At 37.3% G+C, this 20766-nt stretch overlaps 1 protein-coding gene across 1 annotated transcript; it reads right to left on the bottom strand.

Moving 5' to 3' along the window:
* Window positions 1-17853: 17853 nt before the first annotated feature.
* Window positions 17854-20506, bottom strand: LOC139126180 (uncharacterized). The gene is made up of 4 exons (XM_070692229.1): window positions 20479-20506; window positions 19207-19382; window positions 18778-18987; window positions 17854-18493 (listed from the first exon to the last, which is right to left on the bottom strand). The coding sequence occupies exons 1-4, from the start codon at window positions 20504-20506 to the stop codon at window positions 18137-18139; spliced, it is 771 nt and encodes a 256-aa protein (XP_070548330.1). The 3' UTR covers window positions 17854-18136.
* Window positions 20507-20766: the final 260 nt, after the last annotated feature.

The following is a 20766-nucleotide window of genomic DNA, read 5'->3' as shown; positions in this document are numbered from 1 at the left end:
GAGAGTGTATGTTAGCAGAGAGTTGTATCGGGTCAAGTAATCTACGTTTCGTTTGAAACATTAGCAACAACACAATATTTATGTTTGTTGAATTTTATTGGTCAACAACAACAACAACATGACTAATAAACATAAACAACAATACAAACAACAACAACCAGATTTCTGGGTTCCCTATGTGTAAACATCACAAAGTCCGTATCACATAGTGAGATAAATTTTTGTCCCCTATGCAATCCATCCTTGACTGTCAACCAAAATTTGAGAAATGTCGAAAGTGTTTGCTTTTTGACATAAAACCGCTGTTTCCTTCAGAGAGAGGTTGGCCAACTTTGGATGATGTGTTGTAGACTTGCTCCATGTATAGTGGCAATCAATGACAGAACAGAGCCGGCGCTCATCTGGCTGCTTCTATATATATGTACTGTGTAGAAATGATCTTTGCTGTTCTTGACTTCCCATGCTTTACCAAGACGTTTTAGACACCACAGTTATATGCAAATCTTTCCTCTAGACTCAAAGTATCACTGAGTTGTCAGCAGAACTGAATAAAAACACCTATCTGTACACACAACTGGCAAAAGTCAACTAACATTTTATTCAAAATCACATTTTGATCAAAACCTAAGATTTTAGGAGAAATGGACATGTGACCTGTAGTTCAGTCACAATGTACAACAGTATCCTTTCACGAAAAGTTTAAGCCAACTATATTGAAAGATACATCTAAATAACAGACAATGACATATCATTGTAAAGCTCTGAAAATGTACTATGACATCCACTTGATAAAATTTGCATAATTCTTTTTAAATGGTGGACTTTGGGTCTAAACACAATAAGTGAAATTTTTTGTTTGTTTAGAAATTTATTCCTTCCAAAATATCCCTGAATTGTCGGCAGAATTGATTAAAAAACGCGTCAAAACAGAGTTTGTGGAAATCACTAAAAATTTTAATTGGAAATATGACCTTTACTGGGGCCACAAATTCACTTTAAGCATCCTCTTGGGGAAAAGTTCAAGTTCACATTATTGACAGACACATCTACATTACAGATAATACCATATATCATTGTAAAGCTCTGAAATTGTGTTTAAACATCCACTTATGAAGTTTGAAAGTAATTAATTATTATTTCAATTAAATCATTCAAAGCTGTCAAAACTTGAATCCTGCTGCAGTTTGACAGTTGTATGAAATCAGGTTAGGTAACAAGACTATGGTTGAAGTCTGCACTTTTCTTGTCATTAAACAGAGAGCAGAAACTTGTACTTGAAAGATGAATAATGTATTCACAACTCTTAAAAACATCAGAAATGTCCTGCAAGATTGGGCAATTGTAAATGGCTGCAAATGTCAAAACCAATATCAATGCAAATTGGAAATGATTGGAGGGAAGGTATTTTTCAAGAAAGGCTTTGATATGTAATTATGCTTTTAAAAAGGTACAGTTATATTCAACCATAGTATGTGCATATAACCCAATTAACAATCAAACTGATGTAAAGTACCCATATTATCGCACTTGAAATCTAGCTTAACACTAGATTTGCATGTATGCAATCTGCCTGGGATTTACAATGGTGGATGTCTCAAATGTCAGTGGGTCCCTGGTCCCAGTAATGACAAAAGATTTTTTGCATCTTTTCTGATATCATTTATGATGTAATGCTTGTTAGTCCCAACGGACACCGTCCAGAGGGACTTATGGTTTGGTCATGTCCATGCGTGGGTGTGTCCGTGCGTGCGTGCGTTTGTCCGTCCGTTCACACAAATATCTCAGACATGCCCTGGTCAATTTCTTTCAATCTTTTCACAAGGATAGTACCCTAGTACCCTACACCATACAGATGCACGTCGATTTGTTTCACAATGCGATCAAATTTGGCCGTTTATAGGACTTTTTAGTTTACACGTCCATAGACTCCCATATATAAGGCAATTGTCCATAGCCTCCCATGTATAAGGCCAAGCAAAAAAAAAATTTAGTTTCTCATCGTATTCATATTGCAAAAAGGATGCAGTGACAGAGCTTTTAGTCACTAAGGATGAAGTCCAGAGGGCTTATAGATTGGGTCATGTCCGTCCGTTCGTCCATCAGTTCACGCAGATATCTCAGATATTTGACAAAATGTCACGTGACCTCATGGACCTTTGACCTCAAATATAAATATATGTCCATAAGTCAGTAACCACAAGTGCTACCTGCTTTATATTTGGTATGATGGGAGACTTTATCATGGTACATCTTGTACCTAATTAATTATGTGCATATCTAATTCTGAGCTAACCAATAGAGATAGAGGTCTGATTTTTGGTAAATAGGGAAAGCTATGGAATACAATTTTTTGACATAACGTCACATGACCTTGATGACCTTTGACCTCAAATATGCATACATGCCTATAAATAGGTAACCACAAATGCTATACCTTTCATATTCGGTATGATGGGAGACTTTATGACGGCAAATCCTGTACCTCATTAATATGCACATATCTAATTTTGAGCGAGCCAATAGAGCTAGAGGTCTGATTTTTGGTATATAGGGATAACTTAGCAATACAATTTTTTCCAAAATGTCACGTGACCCCGATGACCTTTGACCTTAATTTTACATAAATATGCATAACTCAGTAACCACAAGTTCTATACCCTCCAAATTGATAGGATATTAGACCTTAAGATGTCACATCTTGTACCTCATTTGTTATGTACATACCTCAGTATCTCTATACCCTCCAATTTTGATAGGTTATTAGACCTTAAGATGTCACATCTTGTACCTCATTTATTATGTACATATGTATTTCTTGGCTGGCCACTACAGCTAGAGGTCTGATCTTTTTTTCCCGATTTAGGACTATAACTTAGACATGCCTCATGTGTTTCAAATTAGGAACAACGACATAGACCTATGTGCCCATAGATCTCAATATATACACTCAGGTGATACTTCTTAATGACCACATTTCCCTGCCCCATCAAGACTAATACTCCTATTATAAGTGGGGACTATGTCATTGTCAATGACTTGTTTAGATAATGATGAAGATGTTGGTTGGATTCTATCAAGAATCAACATTAACCATCAGGTGAAGAAATTGAACAAAAGTGTACATTGTGCACTAAACACTTAACTATTTTGTCAAAAAGTTCATATTGGGCACACACCTGCAGAGATCAAAGTCCATTGAAGATAAGTACAATGCACAGGAAATTCATGGAAAAGAATGATTTAGATATCCTTGTTTCATGACGTTACATTCTGAGCTGTCATGCAATTCAAAAGCATTGTTTGAATACTTTGATTACTTCAATGTCATGATGCATATGTTTTCTTGGGTGTTCAGGCTTCCCTTGGTCTGTGCTCAAGTGATGATGAAGTTAAGATTAAAGTGTATTTATGAGAGTCAGTAAATTCTGTCAATTAGGTGAAGCTGTCATGGATGTTACAATTTTATTGTAAGTTTTGAATTTCATGGTGTCAGGCTTGAGTGGTTGTCTGTACTCCACAGGGGTTCAATATATGACAGCTTTCACAACAAAGTTTGTGTATGTCAATCAAGGAAAGTTTGAGTGATGGTAAGAGCATGAAAAATCATGAAATTTCATCTTTTTATAAAATTATGCATTGGGGCATATACTAGGCCAGGTCACTTCTATTGTTCAAAACTGGTAGTGTTTGTTGGAAGCATCTCAGGAGTAAACAATCTGTGTAAATTTGCATAATTCTTAAACCTGAGGTGAGTGTACAGAACCATGGGTTAATCAAGGATGACATATGTCCCTACGCTGATACAATGAGAAAAGTCTTTCAAGAAGATACTGTGTCATCATGAGTTCTGTAATTGAGGTCAAGGTTACCACCTGACCAGTACTGTAAATTTTACAATAAAAAAACATTTTCTACTTCTTTACAGATGAGATTTGAAAGTATTGATGCTGAAGACATTTGTGATGGCAATCCTATACTTATCCCAGGTTTGATCTAGACATCATTTTGAAATTTCAAATTCAAGAAGTTGAACTCGATGATAAATGATGTAAGTTCGTTTCATCGGCCAGAATATCAAAACTCCATCAGCTGTAACTCTCAATGTGGCCTCTATTACTTGTGTTCTGTTTGTGAAAGTCATTCTTGTTCCGCTACTGTCAGCATGATGAAATGCTGTGTTCAACGTGTCAACACAATCTGTACAAGGTCCAGTACTTTCAGTAAAGAGTGAATTCTACTCTACTGGAATTCACTTGTCTATTACATGCCATGTACTGACTGACTTTCAGGTTTTGGTAGTCCACGTGGGCTACCATTTCATGGATTTTGGTAGCCTCGGGGAAAAGTTGGTAGTCTGTGGGTGCGGAACTACAGCTAATTTCGAGCCCTTATACATACCACTGAATGCGCACTGTGAAAGACAATATGGAAAGTTTTAGAAGGAAGCATATAGTTTGCTATCTGTAGTGATATTCTGTTTTAAATCTAATATTCTGTCCCTGTCAGGTATTGAGCACTACCTTGTTATGTGGTGATGTTCTGTCCATTGTCTGACCATATTGTGATCAGATGAAAGATACAACTAGGTTTTGTTTCTTTGCCAAATATGTAAAGAGGTCAGCTAGTTGTTTGAGAAGTTCCCAATAATATGCAAATCCATTATTCAGTCAAATGAGAAAATTGTTCTTCTTGTTCCCTCAACAGGTACAAGAGCAAGTTGTCATTGGAGCTTTGTTCTTTGAGATCTAGATCAAAGTCTGAGCTAAAAATTTTACAGATAGGATATGTACCACCGGTGGGTGAACTGCTAACTGACATTGCGAAAGTTGGCAGGTGTTTGAAAAGTCCAACCCTTACAAAAAAGTCCTATTGGACTCCAATAGGAATCAGTCTGATAGGATTGTCCAATAGTATTTTGAGACAATGTCCTATGAGACAGTCCCATAGTAGTCCAATAGGAATGCGACACCTGTCCTATGAGACAGTCCCACAGTAGTCCAATAGGAATGCGTCACCTGTCCTATGAGACAGTCCCACAGTAGTCCAATAGGAATGCGACACCTGTCCTATGAGACAGTCCAACAGTAGTCCAATAGGAATGTGACACCTATCCTATGAGACAGTCCCATAGTAGTCCAATAGGAATGCGTCACCTGTCCTACGAGACTGTCCCACAGTAGTCCAATAGGAACATTAGACATGTCCTATTAGACAGTCCTATGGTAGTCTAATAATAATATGTCCTATTAGACAGTCCTATGGTAAACCCATTGGAACATTAGAACGTTCCATTGAACTCAGCTTGTACATGTGTAGACATTGTTATTGTTGAGAATGAATTCTGGTCTGGACTAGAATTAAAATGTAAACAATAACAATTTGCATTTACACATACAGACGCTAAGAAGACAAGCTATATAGCGGGTATTTCAACGTTCATTAGGGAGCAAAGAAGAACTTGCAATGGATATACTTTTGAACAAAGAAACTTTATTTCTATAATCAGAAAGAATGACAGGAAATTGAAGAGAAGTATAAAATATTATACAAAGCTGTATGTAACAATTATCTAATTAAACTATTATAGCTGAGACTACAGAAGCATATTACACATAGAAATTAAGTTCTGCCTTCATGAAATTTTTGAGTTGCAGTTTTATATGGCTCTTGTTTTAGGTGATAAGTTTATTTGATGCTGCTATGTAATGTATCAAAAAGTTATGACACAAAACATTCAATTTAAGTATCATAATTTTAATAATTCAATAGCCAAATGAGCTCTATCAGCATAGAAAGAATTCAGGTTTCATGATGGCAATACATGAGCAGAAATCATTGAGATATCAACTTCCTGTTTGTTATGTAACAGGGGGTCCAACCCCATTGTTCCATTGCTCCTTTGTCTCACATAAATATCAATGCATTTTGGACCATATGTATCCAATCATTAACTACATTACTACCTTGGCTTTAAACTTCACTCCTGTTTATATTCTTTGTGTGGACTGAAATGCCATAGTCAGCAAGCTAGAAGTCACACAGTGGGCATACACTGATCATGAGCAGGCAAGTAGACAAAGGACTATTGTAAACCTGGCTATTTCCGTAACTATTCAGTCTTCAAAAGGAAAACACTGACATATCATAATCTGTCCTACTAAACTTGCTGTACTACAGTGATATAAAAGCTGTACAACACCCGGTTATGCTGCCACACAGTCATTTTTCAGAGCTACAACTGCCTTTTGTCTGTTCTGCAGCGGCCATCTTGTTTTGATGATGCTAGCCCATAATGCACTGCAGCCGCCCAAATGCATTCTGGGCTTAGGTTTTCCAATAGGACAGTCTCATAGGACTTTAGAAAGGTGTACAAAATATGTGTTGATCAGACATAGATAAGATAATGAGGTGATATTGATTCTCATTTATGAATTTGAAGTGCTGGTAGTTGTAATAGTCCTCAGTCTGTGGAAACTCAATGATATTGTAACTGTGTGTTACTTATATGTATGCATGAGCCAGCATGTAAGCTTAATTGCTGGGCCTATTTATTGATTTATTTTATTGATTTAAGTGTTTATTTATTTATGTATTTTGCTTGCTTGTATATTTTTTTTCATTTAATTTTAGAAATAGCAAAATGTGACATTTTTACAAACCATGTTTCCTTAGTACCAGTCCAAAAATTAATTGCAAATTAATTTGCAAAATATTTTTGCTCTCAGAGAATGGTAAGAATAATTTTGTCAGAACAACGGCAAAAGCTAATGATTCTGACAGAATTGAATAAATCCTATTTGAATGTCATTTACAAAAGGATTGTCCTGTAGGACATTCAGGAATTGTTCCCATAGGACAAGCATGGTCCCACAAAGTTCCTATTGGAATTTCATTTACAATGGGATTGTCCAATAGGACTTACAATCATCATTCCTATAGGACAAGCCTGATCCTACACCATTCCTGTGGTACGCCTATTGGACCAAGGTCATTCCCATTTGGATCCTATAGGACTTTTTCGTAAGGGAAACATGATAGAGAAAGCACTGAGGGAAGCATTTATGAGGCAAGGGAGATTGGAACAACTTGCAGAGAAATTTGAGAGAAAGGTAAGGCATAGGCATATGTAGATAATGAATGTTATCCTAGAAGACACATCTCCATTCAAGAGGCATCCTTCTAATGTAGAATGGCCTCCTTTGAATGTAAAATTCACCTCAGGAGACATGTCTTTTGAATCCAAATTTTGTACAATACTTATGTGAATAGTGTACGTCCCAGCAGACACAGCTCTGTTCAAGATGTATCCTTTCAATGTAGGATGCACCCCAAGTGACAGGTTTTCTGTTTCTGAAATTTTCACAATACTTTTCTTGCTTCTCCCTGCATAAAGTCGTTTTGAAGCCTGTTGAGTGAATGAAATTATTGCTCACTGATAAGAGAAAACAGATCCTACATATACTTCTTACGCACCACTGTAACTCTGTTACTGTAATTTCTTGTTTGTCCGGCTATATTACATCAGTCGTGCTTTCTGGTATGTGTCAAGTGGAATGAATCTGCTATAGAAATTGATGTGGCATTGGTCAGTGCAGCAACTAGAAATATGATGAAGCCACCATCGCTGATGTACATACTAGGGAGAGTTTTTAAAATGATATTTATAAGTTCTGTTTTTTTCAAAACAAATGTAAATGATGTTGAAAAGTAAAAGTTCAACATTGTTACTGACAGCTTGCAAGTTGTATGCAAATAAAATCAGTCTGTTAATATATTTGCTGTTTGTGTGAAATTCTTTCAATGTCACATTCATATAAAGAAATGACTTTGCCGTAGCAAAAACAAAGCCTTTTAGCATCAGCCTATGAATTAATATACATAGTGTACCAGTGTACATTGTTGTAACTCTGAATATTTAGGGGTTATTACACGAAGTTTGGGCGATACCGCGTCGTATTCGAGTGATGTGTTCCTATTTTGACGAGTTGCGCAGCAACGAGTCAAAATTCGGACACATCACGAGAATACGTCGCGGTATAATAATCCCTTTATCATACATGCATGCTTTGGTTGTGACTGTTTTCCTACGGACGTTCCGAAATTAGCGGCCAAATCAACTGAAATCGACCTTGCTTGCTCCCTCTGTACTTATGAAAAGTTGGTTGCTAAGGAGTGATGACAACCGTATCACTTCTTGATATTATTACGCTATCGGGTCATTCCAATTTCAAGGGAGGGTTTATGGAGCACTTTTAAGCAAACAATTTAAATATTACGATGTCGACACAGGTTTTCCACAATTTGAAGAAGATTTAGTTTGAGTTTAAAATGACGGTGGATGTAAACATAGGCGGGAGTTCAAAAATGGGTGTTTTTTCGTGTTTTAATACATAACCTCATCCCTGCGTGAAAGTAATGAGGCCGCCAAAATCGGGTCAAAATACTCGCGCGCTCGATCTTATCGAGTATGAACAGCTGAGAGCACAGAGCAAGCAGCTCTGCGACATCTATGAATGCACATACAGTGGATATAATACCCGTACCAGTCAGTTTATCTCGAAGAATTATACATGTTCCCAGACGTCAAACATGCCGAATTTACCATCTCCGTAAGCGGATTAGTGAAAACATAAAGTGAGTACACTGTAAGCTGTTGTGTCGTAACTCGTTCGTGATTTTGTTGCTGTACGAATTAAAAGTACATTTCAAAGGTATTTCCGTCGTCTGCTCGTATATTTTCCTTCCTGGCTTACCTAAATAGAACTAACTTCGAAAGTTTGACTTTCCCTAGATGGTACATTGTATCTGAAACCCGCACCGCATCGGTGCCACCAGACATGATCATCTGTGAACTGACAGGTACAAATCGGAAATATCATGTGCACCTTCAACCTTGTAGATCTGTCGCGAGTATTTTCAGTGCGGTTGGATTTTCTTGGCTCATTTACGACTGTAAACGATGTCATTCACCGCCCAGATACTTTAAGCTCATCAACAGGAAACTTGTCGTAAAGCGATTCTATCATGATGCTCTGTCAACTGATATCTTTACGTTTAATGATACATCCATGGTGTAATCTTCAGCAGCGTAGACAACACGAAAACACTGCACCGTGCACCGCCATGGGACCGGCGGTGAATTGACAGGTGTCAGCAAATTATACAAATGTCCAATACGTTTGTTTGTATGTTTTAGTACAACTGTACTTGTGCCTAAGTGCAATGCCCATGAAGTGACTGCAAACAACAGAATTAAGACCATAATCATAATGACGTTTCGATTCGTCATTTGCCTTATTCGCTCAGCTGCTTTATATGTACATATACCAACGAAGGTCATGCATACAGCAAAGGTCACGCGTCCGCGTCGCTGTAAGTAGTTCGGTTACAGTGAAAATATAATTCGTATTTTCACTAGTTAAAATATGGGCTCATATCAGTACCGTCTGAACAATAGAAGAATGGCAATACAGCATAGCATGTATGATAATGTCACTTACTGAGCGAGGTGTTACACAATTGATTGAACACTGAGAAGTTTTCTCAATTTTTGTCCAAAGAAAAAACTAACTCTGTCTTTTACCTTTTGGCAGTTTCCAATTTCTGCCAGCCTACACCATATACACAGTATTTCTAATGTACTGAATGCTGGATGATGCAGAGCAAGACACAGAAGAGTCAATGTATATATTTTGAGCATTGGTATTGTTTATTATCCACTATTCATGAAAATACATGTCTTTAAGTGCACTAGTCTAAAATTATGGAAGTCCATCAAACATGTGTTCACTGCATGACATATGCTGGACTTCCAGTACCCCCTATCCGGTAAGTTGTCAGTATTTCTAAGTACATGTAATTCAAATTGCTGTACAGCAATGCCTTATGCAAGCAGTACTGGAAGTACAACATTAGCAACATTTTGGAAGTCCAAAATCCAAACATAGAATATTCAATGGACATATGCATGTCTCCCGTATCAATGCTGGACTTCCAGCCAAGTTGGTTGTTCCAAGGCGACTGGAAATTCTGCGCAGTATTGATCAGTGCCATAATGCCCTGTAAAAAAAAATATTGGAAGTGCAATATCAAAGCATCATGGTGAAAGAACACCTTGAGTATCACCATTCACTGTCAAAATATTAGAAGTCCAATTTTCTTACAGGTACATGCACATTTCTAGGTGTATTCACAATTACTGACAGTCCAATTGACAATTTTTGTGTGAGTCTTACATGTTCCTTTAAGCTGCTGGATGTATTCACAAATACTGGAAGTTCAACATTCTAGTCATGTATTCACAAATACTGGAAGTTCAACATTCTAGTCATCTTGACTGTTCCTATCAGAGTCTAAAATTATGGAAGTCCATCAAACATGTGTTCACTGCATGACATATGCTGGACTTCCAGTATCCCCTATCCGGTAAGTTGTCAGTACGAAAGATCAAAACTTGCTACATATTAGTACATATTATAATTTGATGCACACTTTAATTGAACATGTAAATATGCACCAAGTTTGTACTAGTTTGGTACACACTATGGATTTTGACCATGGTAGTTGTGAAATTTGTTACAAGCTTGTAGATATATGTGAAATACAAATCAAGTTTGGTACGAACTTCAGATTTTTTTAGCTGTCCCACGTGGCACTGTTTTGTCACAGAATTGAAACAATGATACCCTGTGTTCATTGTACAAAATGACAAATTAATTCTTTTTTATTCAAAAAAAAATTAAATACTCTCGGATGTTAAACATATATGAATCATTAGGTTACGCGTGGAATGCACAAATTTATCAAACCATGGAGGTAGCCATAGTATCAAAAATTGCAACATCATGAATGAAAAACATCAAAAGTCAACTAAAACGTAGTTCAGCTGCCATTTTTTCAAACAATTTCCTTGGACATATTTTAAATGATTAGGATCCAAAAATGGTACTCGAATTCCATAAAAAGACTTTTTTGTCCCGTTCACTAGTCGTAAAACATCTGAAAGTATGTGTCATGTGTCCGCCAAAACACATTCACACTGGCATTACCAGTATGCTCAGAGCAGGGAAAAGTCATTGCCACGGCTATAAATCATGATCGTAACTTGCATTATTGCACATGTCCAAAGACCATGGATCCCAGCTGACACCAAATGTCTTCAAGTGATTGATTTCAAGTGCATAAAAGTTGGTCAAAAAGTAATATACTCTCCCATTTCTCGAGAAACTACCAACATAAAGTTGGCGTCATCCTCATCCTCAGCCTCAGCCTCAGGGTTCACGCGAAAATGAGGATGACGATGACGCTACAGCGTCAGCTTCACCGGCGTCAGATCCGATTATCCCGAATGCGTCTGATGGAATGATAAGTGTAAAAACGACTTTAAAAATGTGCTCCAAGTTTCATATCACTGTAAATGTTAATCAAAACACAGTGGGGTCTGTATTTCATAATATTTAGTAACCTCTCCTCTTAAAATCTGTTTCTCACGATGTAGTTATAACGCAACATTCTTAGCCCTTAATTTCCTTAAAGTTCAAAGGTTGTATGCTTAATGCGTTGACTTTTCAGGCCTCAAGTCATAGTTATACAGTTAATTGTTTTATAGTTCCTCTTAATAATTAGGGCTTTCATATCGCCTCTCATGGTGGCGATTTTTACACATTTCGGACCACGTATACTTTTTTTGCACCAATTTTTGGAAAATCTTAACGCAAGAGTTGAGAGGATACCAACAAACACATCCACGGATCCATGGACTGAAAATTACGAACATTTCCAAAAAACTAGTCTGTATGAGATATTCTAAAGATAAAATATTACCTGCGAACCAGTTTTATGTTTCAAAAGAAAGTTGAGAAAGGATGGAGTTGTTATTTTCTTAAGTTTTGGGTGAATTTTATCATTTATCCGTCATCGGGTAGTGCAACTTCGGCAATCTTAGGATACTACGCTGAAGCTGATGCTGAGCAGCGACCGTTTCAGCGTCAGCTAGAAAGGTCACCTGAGGCCAGTGAGGCTGAGGATGAGCATGAGGATGACGCCAACTTTTCGTTGGTCGAGAAACTGACGTTTCAAATAAATGAGAGCATCGAGGTCACAGGTCACACAGACTATTATGTATTCGAACTTCGACTTACAAGATCACATGTCGTGAAGAGAGACACTTGATTGGCTAATTTTGCCAACACCAGCATTTGAACTCCACTGCACCATAGCAAGTCATGCATTGCTTCAGCTGTCAAATTTACAACGTTTTTACCCGCCGTTTTGGGGAGAAATTGTAGATTATTTCTGTCATCGGACGATTAGGGAACAAAGAAGTGATTTGGGTGTACAATTGCTGTTCGAAGGATTTTCCTGTGTTCGACACCGAGAGTTAATGTAAGGTAAACACATTCAGTGGATCATGGGTGTCCGTTATACACTCAAATGGCCTTGGACAATTCCGCGGGATTTCAGTTAAGTTTCAAGCTAGAGTTTGCTGCTTTGACACTTTCCATGCCACAGAGGACTATTTCAAACCAACCACTGTTCATTGAGAACATCATGATGACAAGAAGTGAGACTGTCCCTATCGATCATTGCATTGGTTCTTATGATAGAAACTCCACTGCATGCTGTGTATTGGACAAATCGGACATGGCAGAGTTATTTTCGTCACAGTTGTGTATCTTACGGTGGAAGCAATATTTTGGACTCGGCGGAACTAATCTATCATCCAAGTGATGTGGCATTTGGTTGTGTTTAGTTGTTTGCTTTTTGAAGTTGGACTGAGCACTAAGTGTCTGTTCAAATATCGCTGTTAAGTCAAGGTCATCACATACTCCATGGAAGTTTTTATTTTTTTTGTAGCTATGGACATTGTTTTTCCATGATTTTGCGTTTTGATTTGAACATGTAATAATACAACATTAAAGTGTATGTCTCGCATAAATTCAAAGTTAATTTTGCTTAAAATGAGCCATGCTATATGATTTTGCCACCCCTACTTTATCAAATAAATGCATCACCCCAATGAAATGACGCGGTTAAATATTATTAAAATGCAATATGTTGTGCGACTTTGAAGTTAGCTGATATTCGGGTCGTTTCGGAATTCGCGGGCATTGCCACCGGAAATGATGTAAAAATGTACGAGTGAGTGTGTTCACCTCCGCCATAGCAAATGCTTACCGCTGTGGCTTCAACAAGGTGAGAAGTTACGCCTTTGGTGGCTGAAGTAACTGCAGCCATTGTCAGTTTATTGCATTGTAGGATGATGTATTAGCCGCATTTGATAAAATTACAAGAAAGGGTCGGAAAAGAGGCATTCAGACAAGCGTTTTCTGCGGTGCACATTTTCGAGTGCCGTGAATTAGAATTAAAAACGGTCCGGAAGCCAGATGTACGGTAAGTAAGATAGACTTTAATTCCTGGAGTTACTACATGGATTATGTAATCGCAATGCCGTACCAATACGACCATTGTCACCAGAAAGCTTCGCGTGTATCATCATCAACTGTGGACAAGAGCGAGAACAGCAGCAAGACTGCGACAGGTTGCCTAAAACATGTCAAGGATGCGGGGGCCGCGGAGAAGTATGGCCGTGTTTACATCCCCCAAGACTGATCGCCGATTCAGATGCTTTACGAAAGTGATTGTAAATAAATAAATGAATACAAGTACTAGATCTCATGCATGTGTGACTCTATAATTAGTAACGTTAGAAGATATCTACTTTTATATTCCTAAAAAGTTTACCTACATGATTGACTGACTCTTTGCGAGACTGAACGATAGGGTTGTGTATAAATTATAATACCAGCACGGCGCTGCCAGTAACAGTGACACGTGTAGCATGCAAAGAAGTTTATACTGTTGACGAAGCAGTCGCGTTGTCGTCATCTGTTCCCTTCTGCTCGACTAAGTCTCCCCTAAAATATTTTAGCTTCTTTGAGAATTTCGCAGTCATGAAACAACGAACACTGTGCTTTATATCGCTGACACTTAATCAAGAAAAAAAACTGCGGAAGCGTAGCTGATCACACTTTCACAGAAATGGCCGGCTGAGCCGCCCGGCCTCGGGTGCCAGTGTGCCCGATATTTACATCATGTCAATTTTAATTTATCTCTTCCCGAGAATTTGGCTAGACATGTCTTTACGGTCACATATTTTTAAAAGTGCCAATGTTCATGTGAGGTTTTATAACGCCAAACTGAAGATTTTGCGGCGAGAATACTACCTTTGGTGTTTATGCTAACATGACCCTCAGCCTGTTCCACTTCCAGCTGTTGATAGGAAAGATGTGTGTTACTTGATCTCTACTACATTTATCTACAAACGTCATGGTGTAATTCAAATTTTTGTTATACAGATTTTGAACGAGGCAATTTGTGTTGAGAAGTAATAATAAGGTGGGATGGCAACTCCAGACTTATATTTATATTTTGTTAGCTTGCGGTTGTGTGTACGGTAGTGCACTGGTGTGTTTGACTGTGGTCACGGTGGGCTTTTCACTGACGCGACGGTCAACAAGAGTTCCGCTCTTGTTCTCGTTTAGGTTAAGGTTCCGACTGTTAAAATTTGCAGGCCTGTAAATTCTGAACAGCTTTGTCATATCTTCTGTGATGATGACATTGTTGCACTGCTTTCACTCATGAAATTATCACTATCTCCATAGTCGATGCACGAAGTCACCATCACCCATTCTATTAGTGACGTCACAGCTACTTGCGCCAAAACAGGGCGAGCTCGGCAATTTCCGGAAAATGTCGCCATGATGGAAATCGAAAAGTGCAACTTTTCCCGTGTTTTCGTCGAAATAACATAATACAACCGTCTAAAAACCGCTCAAATAAGCTTCAGTTTGTGTGTAAATGTTTGTTTTATTAATACCAATTTCATTGACAACCAGAACTATAGTATATGCCCCAAGTCAAACGAAAAATCTCAAAATGTGGCAGGACTCACACTTTAAGTTAAAATCTCATGTTTCCATGTACATTCCATCGGAAAGGTATTTGAAATGTTTAAAGTGAATTTTATTCATCAACAAAAGTATATGTCACAAAAATTACAAAATTTTTTGAATAAGTTTTTCATAGTTAACTATATGAGCCTTTAATATTTTTTCACCATTCAGTTTCTATTTGGTACACATTTAAAAAATTGTGATCTGTATGATCCTCTTTAAAGAGACAGAATTTACCATTATTAGTCCCCACGGACACCGTCCGGGGGACTTATAGGTTTGGTCATGTCCGTGCGTGCGTGCGTGCGTGCGTGTGTGCGTGCGTCCGTCCGTTCACACAGATATCTCAGAGATGCAAGAAGCGATTTCATTCAAACTTGGTACAAGGATTAGTTCATATGTCATACAGATGCACGTCGATTTGTTTTGGGATACGATCCAATATGGCCGCCAGGCGGCCATTTTATTACGATTTTTTCATGTACAGAGCCATAACTTAGACATGTTTCAACCAATTTTATTCAAAGTTGGTACAAGGACATTGACCAATGTCATAGATATGCACGTCAATTTTTTTTGTGATACGATCCAATATGGCCGCCAGGCGGCCATTTTATTACATTTTTTTCATGTACAGAGCCATAACTCAGACATGTTTCAACCAATTTTATTCAAAGTTGGTACAAGGACATTGACCATTGTCATAGATATGCACGTCAATTTGTTTTGTGATATGATCCAATATGGCCGCCAGGCGGCCATTTTATTACGATTTTTTCATGTACAGAGCCATAACTCAGACATGTTTCAACCAATTTTATTCAAAGTTGGTACAAGGACATTGACCAATGTCATAGATATGCACGTCAATTTTTTTTGTGATACGATCCAATATGGCCGCCAGGCGGCCATTTTATTACGATTTTTTCATGTACAGAGCCATAACTCAGACATGTTTCAACCAATTTTATTCAAAGTTGGTACAAGGACATTGACCAATGTCATAGATAAGCACGTCAATTTGTTTTGTGATAGGATCCAATATGGCCGCCAGGCGGCCATTTTATTACGATTTTTTCATGTACAGAGCCATAACTCAGACATGTTTCAACCAATTTTATTCAAAGTTGGTACAAGGACATTGACCAATGTCATAGATATGCACGTCAATTTTTTGTGATAGGATCCAATATGGCCGCCATGCGGCCATTTTTTACGATTTTTTCATGTACAGAGCCACAACTCAGACATGTTTCAACCAATTTTATTCAAAGTTGATACAAGGACATTAACCTATGTCATACATATATACGTCGATTTTTTTATGTGATGCGATCCAATATGGTTGCTAGGAAGCCATTTTATTACAATGTTTTCATGTACAGAGCCATAACTCAGACATATTTCCACCAGTATCATTCAAAGTTGAAATTGACCACTTTCATACATATGCTCGTCAATTTGTCTCACGTCATGTAGCAGTAACATGCCAATTATTGAAGTTTCGTAAGTAGGCTGATATATCAAGAAATATGTACTGCATCAAATTCATGAAACTTTATACAGATGTTAGCCTATGTTAAGCTCACATTGCTTTAACATTGAAAAAGACATTTATCAGTGTCATTTTAATTAATTTGTAATTGCATAAGTAATGAACTTTCCTAATTAGAGTGATATAGCCACAAATTAATACAACGTCAAATGTGATGAAACTTGATACAGATGTTGATCTCATAGTGTTGTAAATACTGCATCAACTTTATGAAATATGGTACCAGTGATAATCTGTTAAGTGTTAGAATTGTATGCAAAAATGTTTTGCAACATCCTGTTGATTAATTTCTAGTTGACTCATTTTATGAACTTTAGGATGGTGGCCTACATTGCTTTTATGTTTTCATCACCATGGAACTCATTCTTGGCCATTGAGCACCATCTGTATCAAAGTATTTTTATGCCAGACCTAATTAATGAAGAGGACTCTATCCTCTCTGAGGACATGTAATCAAAGTACCCATTATTAACAAGTGGGGACTGTGTCATCAACGATGACTTGTTCAATCTAAATTCCATTGTCAGGGAATGTTTTGAATTATAGTGTACTGTACATATATGCCAAAAAGAAATATATTTTACAGCTCATTTTATGTATAAAGTACAAAGATTGTATGTTTATTATAGATGAGATACTGTTTTATTCTACAGTAATATATTGTGTTTTTTAGTTATCAAATTTATTGTGTGAGAAGTTTTTTCTTTTTACAGTGTAGTATAGTTGAATGTGTCGTAGGGTGAGTGCGTGTTGGATGTAGTAATATCCTCTCAACTTTTTCATAGATGTTCAACCTAGGCTAGCATCTGGATACATGACTCTAAGGTGAATTTTAGAATCTGCTGCTCACAAGGTAAACATATCTAAAGAGTGTACATTTATAAGCCAGTTTAGAAAGAATCATTAGTATAGCAATACAATGGGGAGTCGGCAGCACGATGATGTCATGTACCACATGTTGTGTGAGCATTACTCTTGAAAAGACGCTGTCATGAATTACAATCATCTAAATCCCGAAATGTTACCAGGGCCACAGTATGTCTGCTGTTGCTAAGGCAACAGATACCATGCCCCAGATATTGAATCCCCCCCGCATCTCCAAGCTTGGTGCACACTCAATACAAACAAAAACAAAATGACCTCTACATTCTCTGTACAAACGTGGTGCAATGTTCATAACACTTTCCACACATACTTGCTGCAAACTTAGCCTATGTTTGAATCAAAGTGTATATAACTGACTAGCAAGATTGGTGCTTGTTTGGATGTCAGAATTTGTATCAAGTTTGTAACAAATAAGGAATGCAAACTTGTGGCAAATTTGATCTTTCGTAAGGGTCTGCAATGAAACTGGAAGTCCAACATTCTAATGTGTAAATCTGAAACAAAATTTGGAAGTCAAACATAATGTGTAAGTCTTGAATGTTCATATTAGGGAATATCTTTGCAAGGGAATTTGAAAACAGATGCACTGCCTAGATGACAATGTTGGAAATTAATCCATCATTTGAACTTGCAGGTTGTAAGATGTCACCTTCAAAGAAGAAAAAAGAGGCAATATGTTAATTTCTTCTTCACTAAGTCAAGATTTGCAAATAAGTATCATGGCATATTGTTTTCATTGTCTCTATTGTCGTAATGTTTCAAATATTCTAGCAGCATCGCCAGGTAGCCTGTTCGATTGAGTCAAGCGTCTGAAGCTGTGTAAAACACAGCCTATCTGTGTAGAATGGACATGTGCATCTCCATTTGCTCGTGTCATTGGTTGATAAACACCATTACCAACATTGCGATACACTTGTAATGATACAACACCGTTGGTACGAGACATAACTTTGCCTACTGCTTTGTCTTCATTGAATGAAAAAATAGCCATGTTTCCTACTGCGATTGCAACCCTAACAGCACGCCTTGATCTAGGAGGAGTGGTCAACAAACGACGGTTTGGCTGTACTCTTCTTTGTCGTCTAATTGCATTTGTCACCTGAAAGTATTCAGAATGAACTTCAGTTAAACATAGAGTTGCTGTAGTGATGAATCTCATTGTGTAAATGTAATTTGAAGGGAAAAACAAACAGATTTCTAAAAATGCAGTTTCTAATGGATTTTTAATTTCTTGCAGAGCTCCAGCTATATACATATATTGCGCATTGTACTCTAATGTCCTGCTTTCCCACCTGCTGGGTTGGGGGCAGGGAGTTGATTTCCCTCACTTTTCAAAGTGAAGCCTGATTAAGTTGTTCACTTAAATTCACATTTATTACACACCTGTCGTCCTTCCCTTTCCCTTGTGAGAAGTCTGTCAATGGCTTCAGTTGTTTCCTGACTTGTGCTGGCCACCGGTGGCTGGACAGGTCTGTAAGAAGACAACTCACCAAGATACCAGTTGGTACTTTGCTTGCTCATCCGAACTGTCTCCATTTTTGGGCTGTCCAAGAATGTCTTCCACCACTCAAATTGAGCAAACCTCAGAACATCCTACCCTCACACAATAAAAAGGTAAGGAAGAAGTTATAGAAATGTTGCTATCATAACTTTATACAAGAGGATTACCATGATGAAAAACACCAATGTGTCAGTGCAGTAATATCAACATATATTGGTTTACTTGATTATCTGAATGCTCTGAGTTGCGGGTCTAACCTTGGTTGCATGTATTGTGAATATGAGTTGAAGTAAAAAGCAGATGATATTTACTTTGCTCTTTGCAATGCTTTGCTTTAGGCTGCTAATATCCTTTTCCTGGAAAGTCATAGGCACAACATCTGGAAGTCCTTCAGGTAAAATCTGGACACCATTTTCCTTTTTGAAAATTTCCAACTGACCATCTTCTGGTTGCCAGGCAAGGTCAGTGCTCCAGTGTTTGAACTGAACTTTAAAGGTATACTGTCACCTGTTTAAATTTTGCCACAGTTACCATGGAAAGAGAAAGTCCAACCAATCACAGATTTTAAGCGGGTGGCCGCTTTTTAAAAACAGCGCCCTCACATGGGCATTTTGAATACCAAGGAACGTCCTTTTGACCATATATGGGCATATTTAGATTACAGGTGACTGTATACTTTAACATCACCATTTGACGCCATGAAAATTCTGAAATAAAGGTATTTTTCAACACTTTAAAGTTTTGTATTGTTTGTGTACATGTAGTATTTCCTATATCTCATCATAATGTAAATTGAAACACTCAGTACTATGAGCTAGATTGGTAAAACAATGAATGATATAACCATCTTCATTAACAGACACTTCTGGACTTTCTTAATACTATAAACTTTGTGGCTGAAATTTGCACTTTGAAAAGTTAAAATTGATGTATTAAGGCATTTTATTTCAAAATGTATATGTAAATGTATATTTTTCTGATTAAACTTACAGACTAGGTGACAGTAAATGTTCATTTGCTATGTTTAATACTACATGAATTTTGAATGTTCTTACCAACCGATAGTTTGAAATAGATTTTTTAAAAGTTTCAAAATATGTGTCTAATTCTATGTGATTTTTTTGGTTTATGTTCAAAAGCTGAACTTCCAAATTCCATTGCATTGATATTCTCTCACAGGGACATTTATAAAGACTTACATTTGAGAATGTTGGACTTCCAAATTTCATGACACAGATATTCTCTTACAGGAACATTCAAGATTTATACATTAGAATGTTGGACTTCCAAATTTCATTGCACAGATATTCTCTTACAGGAACATTCAAGATTTACACATTAGAATCTTGGACTTCCAAATTCATTGCACAGATATTCTCTTACAGGACACATTCAAGATTTACACATTAGAAAGTTGAACTTCCAGTAATTGTGAATACAGCCAGCAACTTGCATGTACCTGTTGGAAAATTTGACTTCTAGTATTGGGACACAGTGAATGGTGATACTTATGGTGTTCCTGCCACTGCATTGAACGCTACAATGCTGGAAGTCCAGTTACTTTGAAAAAAACGAGATCTTACCTGCAACTAGTTGCTGGAAGTCAAGCATTGCTACAGTGTACACACATTTGTTTGATGGACTTCCAAAGTTTTAGATTCAGTGCACTTTTAAGACATGTATTTTCATAAATAGTAATAAACATAATAATAAACATAATAATAAACATAATAATAAACATAATAATAAACAATACCAATGCTCAAAATGTATACATTGACTCTTCAGTGTCTTGCTCTGCATCATCCAGCATTCAGTACATTAGAAATACTGTGTATATGGTGTAGGCTGGCAGATATTAGAAACTGCCA

The sequence above is a fragment of the Ptychodera flava genome (assembly GCF_041260155.1).
Source record: "Ptychodera flava strain L36383 chromosome 3 unlocalized genomic scaffold, AS_Pfla_20210202 Scaffold_27__1_contigs__length_13241970_pilon, whole genome shotgun sequence".
NCBI lineage: Eukaryota > Metazoa > Hemichordata > Enteropneusta > Ptychoderidae > Ptychodera > Ptychodera flava.
The sequence above is the reverse complement of the archived record's forward strand: the minus strand, read 5'-3'. Positions and strand labels throughout refer to the sequence as shown.

What these genes read in the sequence shown, in the direction of transcription:
- LOC139126180 (XM_070692229.1), bottom strand. Translation starts at nt 20,506, where the DNA reads ATGCTTGACTTCCAGCAACTAGTTGCAG. An exon ending in CTTCCAGCAACTAGTTGCAG is followed by an intron (nt 19,383 to 20,478) that starts GTAAGATCTCGT and finishes ATACCTTTAAAG; the next exon opens with TTCAGTTCAAACACTGGAGC. An exon ending in AAAGCATTGCAAAGAGCAAA is followed by an intron (nt 18,988 to 19,206) that starts GTAAATATCATC and finishes GTGTGAGGGTAG; the next exon opens with GATGTTCTGAGGTTTGCTCA.